Source organism: Epinephelus fuscoguttatus, linkage group LG24 (assembly GCF_011397635.1).
Source record: "Epinephelus fuscoguttatus linkage group LG24, E.fuscoguttatus.final_Chr_v1".
Taxonomy (NCBI): domain Eukaryota; kingdom Metazoa; phylum Chordata; class Actinopteri; order Perciformes; family Serranidae; genus Epinephelus; species Epinephelus fuscoguttatus.
Genome location: NC_064775.1, coordinates 8,135,309 through 8,141,879, shown reverse-complemented (window position 1 = coordinate 8,141,879; position 6,571 = coordinate 8,135,309). Strand labels below are relative to the sequence as shown.

The 6,571-nt window shown below is 50.1% G+C and overlaps 1 protein-coding gene across 1 annotated transcript; it reads left to right on the top strand.

Moving 5' to 3' along the window:
- Window positions 1-271: 271 nt before the first annotated feature.
- On the top strand, window positions 272-6,273 carry adamts1 (ADAM metallopeptidase with thrombospondin type 1 motif, 1). Its single transcript, XM_049570177.1, has 8 exons — window positions 272-1,305; window positions 2,105-2,445; window positions 2,543-2,675; window positions 2,765-3,222; window positions 3,343-3,529; window positions 3,728-3,906; window positions 4,131-4,306; window positions 4,421-6,273. Exons 1-8 carry the CDS (start codon window positions 681-683, stop codon window positions 5,160-5,162), a joined length of 2,841 nt encoding a protein of 946 aa, XP_049426134.1. The 5' UTR covers window positions 272-680; the 3' UTR covers window positions 5,163-6,273.
- The last annotated feature ends 298 nt before the right edge of the window (window positions 6,274-6,571 follow it).

Below are 6,571 nucleotides of genomic sequence, written 5' to 3'. Positions count from 1 at the left end.
TTCTATTAGGCTCTCTGATAAATATCATTAGAGCATACTCAGTGATTACATTCACTGATCATGACTGTATGCATCTTGTGACAGACGAGCAGAGTTTGAAGAAGAAAAAGTTTCTCTGCCCAAAGCTCCCTGTCCTCCACAATGATTGATTATTATGGCAACGCTCCAGGTCGCTGGTGCGTTTTCGTTGCGCACGGGATTTGGCTGCTCTCACATCAAAGGGCCCTCAGGAAAGGGGTGGTTCCGAGGCAGGGGGATATATAGGAGGGACCTGCTCTGTTCTGACTGCAAGGCAAGAGCAGAGAACAGACTAAACGGGTCAGCAGAAAGAAAACCTGCCCCCGTACTCAAAGAGAGAGCTAGAAACTGAGACATCTGCTGAGTTTTGGAGAGAAAGAGACCTGTTGGATTTACTACAGAGATCCAGCTTTTATTTTCATTTAATGAAAGGACTTTTTTGCAACAATTCAGACCTGCACATAACTTTAAACGAGTCTTGCACTGGATTTGATCCTTTTTTAGATTTTTATGCGTGTGCGTAATTTTGGGGAGAGTTTTGTGGAAGTTCAAAGACTTGGGGTTTGTAGCTAATAGTGGAAAACCTTTTAAAGGATTTATTTGTTTCCTCGTAGACACTTTGTTATCAGTTTGTCTTTCCACTTGTCGGATTTCACAGTTATATGATGTGGGTTTTACACGTTTCCGTTGGTTTGATCGCCGCTCTGTGCGTCAGCGCGGCGCACAGCGCTTGGGAGGAGAGCACCGTGGTGCCGGTCAGATTAGACCCGACGGCCCGGTCGGAGAGTGAAACCGAACCGTGGCGGACTCTCTCCGCAGAGGAGAAGGAGAAGGAGGCGGAGATGAGGGAGTACCGGTTGGACGTATTTGGCAAAGAGCTGGTCCTGCAGCTAGAGCCTGACCAGACCTTCTTGGCGCCGGGTTTTGTCTTCCACATTGTGGGCACTCCTGAGTCCGAACCAACGCAGGAACCCAAGAGCGGAGCCGAGCCTGGTTGTTTCTACTCTGGCACTGTGAACGGAGAGGAGCACTCTGCCGCTGCGCTCAACCTGTGCCACGGACTCAGGGGTGGATTCTACTATCAGGGGGAAGAGTATTTTATCCAGCCCCTCAACTCCAGTGACTTCATGGGCACGGAGGAGGATGTCCACACGATCCGCCGGAGAGGTCGGGCAGCTTTGGCTGAGGAGGGGAGCTCCAAGTGCGGGGTCAACGAGGACGAGGCGAGGGTGCCAAAGAATCTGGAGAAAGAAACCAAGCACGGAGCCGCTGACGCAGACCAGACAGGTAAGGCTCCAGAAATACGACTTTTACACATTATTAGAATTTAATAATAAGCTGAAATAAGTAGTATAATAATAATATAAGACCAGCAAGTTGTGCAAGTGGCCAAAGAAAGCACAGAGAGAGTGATTTCTTTGCTTACTACTTCTATATGTCAGAGGCTGTAGTGAATATAGAGCAAACTGCTGGAGTTGTGCCTGTGCCAGGGTGCACAGCATGCGCAGTGGACTCGGCTACCTTTTTGACAGCGCCGTCTACCAGAGATGAGGAAGGGAGGGGAGGAGAGAGGGGGGCAAACTCCTCCAAGGGGAAAGAGGAGGAGGAGTGACGGAGGAAGGGGAGGGGAGCAGCGGGGTTGGGGCCAGCCAGAGCCCGGCGGTGCTGAGACGTGTAAACTCGCCTCCTGGTACAACTCGCACCGGCAGACACTTTTCCCTCAGAAAGGATTTTCTCCCTCCGCATAATTTTCCACCAGAGAAGGTCATTTTAGGAATGTGGACCCTGAGGAGGAGGAGCCGCCGGTGGTGTGACGCTGAGTCACGGCAGCCAGGCTCCTCCAGGCACATCCGGAGCTCTCTTTGGAGCCTCTATCCCCCTGAATAAAATGAGCCTTTGTCGCTGCTGTTTAGAACACTGGCACAGTTTTGCAGTGTGCAAAATCTTCCAACCAAACTGAACCACTTTTATTAAAAACAACAAAAGAAAAAAAAAGTTTTAGTGCAGTAACATCAGGGCTGAAACTTGATATCTGCTCACATGGCCTGTGGACCTTTGGTGTGACCTCTGTCTTCTCTCCCCTCAGCCCACCACAGGACCAGACGCTTTGTGTCCACTCCTCGCTACCTGGAGATCATGCTGGTGGCCGACCAGTCCATGGCAGAGTTCCACGGTGCTGGCCTCAAGCCCTACCTGCTGACCATCATGGCAGTGGCATCCCGCCTCTACCGCCACCCCAGCATCCACAACTCCATCAGCCTTGCTGTGGTGAAGCTGCTGGTGGTGTACGAAGAGGAGCGAGGCCCTCAGGTGTCATCCAACGCCGCCATGACCCTCCGCAACTTCTGCCAGTGGCAGCGGCAGCACAACCCAGCCAGTGACCGCCACCCTGAGCACTATGACACCGCTGTGCTCTTCACCAGGACGGTAAGTTGGAGTGGAAGTGTGTTAGGGTGGATCTGAGATAGAAAAAGAGGAAGAGCATTATTCAAACATCTAATCTGCTCTCTGTCTGCCTCTTTAGGACCTGTGTGGCGCCCACTCCTGTGACACTCTGGGCATGGCAGATGTTGGCACCGTGTGCGACCCTGACAGAAGCTGCTCAATTATTGAGGATGACGGGCTGCAAGCAGCATTTACTGTGGCACATGAACTGGGTAAGTCAAAAAAACATGTTCTTGTGTGTAAAAACCTTTGAAATACACCACATTTCCTTGAGGTGCTCAAAGAACTCTTTGTCCTCCAGGCCACGTCTTCAACATGCCTCATGATGATGCTCAGCTGTGCTCCGGGGTCAACGGTGCCCACTGGGGCTCTCACATGATGGCTTCCACCCTGTCAAACCTGGACCAGCAGCAGCCATGGTCACCCTGCTCTGCCCTCATGATCACCACCTTCCTGGACAACGGCCATGGTCAGTGCCTGCTGGATAAGCCGGTCAAACCTCAGGTGCTCCCTCAGCCCCTACCTGGGACCGTCTATGACGCAGACCATCAGTGTCGGCTGACCTTTGGCGAAGACTCCCAGCACTGCCCTGATTTGAGTACCACATGCGCAGCTCTGTGGTGCACTGTGACTACATCCAATGGTTTGCTGGTATGCCAGACGAAGAACTTCCCCTGGGCTGATGGAACGGCATGCGGGCATGACAGTTACTGCGTGGCCGGGCAGTGTCTGACTAAGAGCCAAGCTGCTGTACTCCAGGTACTCCATCTTACTACACTTAGCATGCAGCAAAACACTCTCATGCCTCCCAGCTTTGAATCAGTCATGTAACTCCACCTCAGCTCAGAATTGTAATGCTCATGTCTCTGGTGCTTTCAGACTCCCGTCAATGGTGGCTGGGGAGTGTGGGGTCCCTGGGGCGACTGCTCTCGGACCTGTGGTGGAGGGGTGCAGTATTCCTTCCGTTCCTGTGACAACCCTTTACCCAAGAATGGTGGCAAGTACTGCGAAGGCAAGAGGATCCAGTACCGCTCCTGTAACACGGACGCCTGCCCCGATACCAATGGTAAGACATCTCTGGGAAATGTTCAACACTTTTTTTTAAAGTTTACTATACTGAAATCAAATGACTTTGCACCATATGCTGTAGTTGTTCTCAGGAAGAAGTCATGTTTTGATGTACCTTGCCACCTTAGTGTGAAAGTTAGCATGTGGGTCAGGCTGAACAAGCAGTAAATCTGACCCCTCTCTGTCTCTTTCTCAGGCCTGTCATTCCGTGAGGAGCAGTGCCTGGCCCACAATGACATGTCAGCCCAAGTGTCGCTGGGTTCAGGCGAGGGTGTCGAGTGGGTGCCCAAGTATGCTGGAGTTTCACCCAAAGACCGCTGCAAGCTGGTGTGCCGTGCCAAGGGAACTGGATACTTCTTTGTCCTCAAATCTAAGGTGAGAGTTGCAAGATGCTGTTTTAGAATGACATTTCATCATTCTCAGGGTCTTAGTTCATCTCATATCAGTTGTCTTACCTGTGCAGACCTGCAAGTTGAAGGATCAGCTATTGTAATTTCTCTCAGCCCCAAGGCTACTTTTACTTTCTACCTCTTGACTTATGTAACAGTCTAACTAGACATTACTCTAAAGTTCCATTTGTGTTTCTCTGCTGCCCACAGGTGGCTGACGGCACACCCTGCAGCCCAGACTCCACCTCAGTTTGTGTTCAAGGCCAGTGTGTCAAGGCTGGATGTGATCGTATCATCGGGTCTAACCGGCGCTTTGATAAGTGCGGTGTCTGTGGTGGAGACGGCTCTACCTGCAAGAAGGTGTCTGGGTCTATGGAGCGTGCCAGGTAAATATCTAACAGATTTGTTTTTTCATACACAAACATAGTGCCTCATAAAACACACTGAAACATCATAATAGTTTTATGGCTCGGTCTGACCTGTGTCTGTCTATGTTTCAGGCCTGGTTACCAGGATGTTGTGACCATCCCTGCTGGCGCCACCCACCTGGACGTTAAGCAGCGTGCGCCAGGCAATGGTCGTCATGATAACAGCTACTTGGCAGTGCGTCGCCAGGATGGAACCTATCTTTTAAATGGCGATTACAAGCTGATGACCATGGAGACTGACATTGCCCTGCGAGGGGCTCTGCTGCGATACAGTGGCTCCTCCGCCAGCCTGGAACGCCTCCGGAGCTTCAGCCCACTCCCTGAGCCCCTCACCATCCAGGTTCTGTCTGTGGGTGAAGCTCCAAGGCCCAGGGTTAAGTACAGCTACTTTGCCCCGAGACCCAACAATGCTGCTTCAGTCTCCAACAGCAACGGAGGCCGCCGCCAGTCCATCAATGCCATCAGAGAGGTGGGTGGAGCCGAGTGGACCCTGAGGGAGTGGGGTCCATGCTCCCAGACCTGTGGGGGAGGTATGCAGCAAAGAGAGGTGGTGTGTTTAGATCCCCAGGGTCGTCCCTCAAGAGACTGCCCGGAGGAGCTGCGCCCCCTGGCCTCACGGTCCTGCGCCACCCAGTCCTGTCCCACCTGGCTTCTCGGAGAATGGTCGGTGTGCTCCAAGACCTGCGGCCGAGGCTTCCGCAAACGCCAACTGCGCTGCATCGGCCACGATGGGCGCACGCTAACCCATGACAGCTGTGACCCCAAAGACCGGCCGCGACCCCTGCTGGAACTGTGCAATCAGAGTGCCTGTTAAGGACTGCTCCCACAATCTAACCTCTGACATACACCCAGCTTTCAGATAAAAACTCTGACCATCACTGCCTCCTTTTTTCCCACGGACAAACTAAAGAGGCAGGTGAATGTTTACATCCAGAGCATGAGTGGTTTTCTTGGGTTCCAGGTAGTCTAACACTCCCACAATGGGTCCACAATGACTGTGACTATAAAGGCCATTTTTTGCCCATTCCCTCCATCTATTCTGGAGCCAGACACTGATCCACAGTGACACTGCCTCCTGTTTGAAGCAATAAAGACTGATTACAGCTCACTGCCTGTCTGGCCTCAGCGCAGCAGTGGCCCATTTGCAACCCATCAAGAGGAAGAAAGCATGGACATTCCTGATTTCCAAAAATGAGCATGCTGCTTACCGTGCCAATGTCATGCTTGTGTGAGTGCGTGAGTGAGTGTCAAACGGTGTGTGTGTCAAATTTTTTAATGCATGTATATGATGTTTGTCCAAGCTGGGCTGGACAGGCACAAAAGGGTTGGGGTGGGGGAGGTTATTACAGAGTTTATAAAGAAATGAAAGAGAATAGCTCATATTCTACTTACTCACCCCATCAGGTATGGAAAATAAGATAGCTAATAGTCATAGTCTTTATGTTCAAACTTGCCAGTTTATTTATCACAAACCTGTAGCACTTCATCTTTGTTTTTGCCAGCGGCACATCAGAACACCCAGTTGTCTCTAAATGCCTCAGTACGCTGTACTTTGTCCTTTTGCCATATCTTGCCCTCGTCTACACAGCCTTCAATGAGGGAGCTCTTTAAAGACCAAAGAGGAGTGTCTGAGTGTGTGTGTGAATGTGTGTGTGCATGTGTGGAGACCTAAAGAGGGACTTGTCTCCTGCTACTACTTCATAAGTAAGTCTCTCCTGCCTTCTGCGAAGGCTCCTTTTTTTCTATCTTTTTTTTGTACAGAATATCCAAACATTATTTATTTTTGTACAGCCTGTTAAATATAATCATGTGGCTTTTTTAATATTATTTTTTATTTGTTATTGAGATCACAGAAGGGAGTAGAATATATAGAGTATTTATACAGTGTTATGTATATATATATATATATATAAATATATATATATATGGTCCTAGGTTCATGAATAAAGTATCACATTGACTTGTGAAGCTAACGTCTCCAGCGTGGTTTGTCTGTTTGGTGTTGGAAGGTGCACAGATTTACACTCACACCTTTTATTTTAAAGCAGATGCTATTAGCACCCAGGTGCCAATAACGCTGTTTCTGCCCCGGGTGTAAGTAGCCAGTGTGACTATTTACACCTGGGTGTATATTCCTGGGCGTCAAAATATGACGTTAACAAATGGCTCTCTTCAGTTACTCTGCTGTACACCGTGTGCATTCAGCAGCTTTACACATCCTAA

Bases quoted from the DNA above. Each gene is read 5' to 3' on its own strand.
- adamts1 (XM_049570177.1), top strand. From the start codon at position 681: ATGATGTGGGTTTTACACGTTTCCGTTGGTTTGATCGCCGCTCTGTGC. The intron at 1,306-2,104 runs GTAAGGCTCCAG...CTCTCCCCTCAG, and splicing joins CGCTGACGCAGACCAGACAG to CCCACCACAGGACCAGACGC. The intron at 3,907-4,130 runs GTGAGAGTTGCA...TGCTGCCCACAG, and splicing joins TCTTTGTCCTCAAATCTAAG to GTGGCTGACGGCACACCCTG.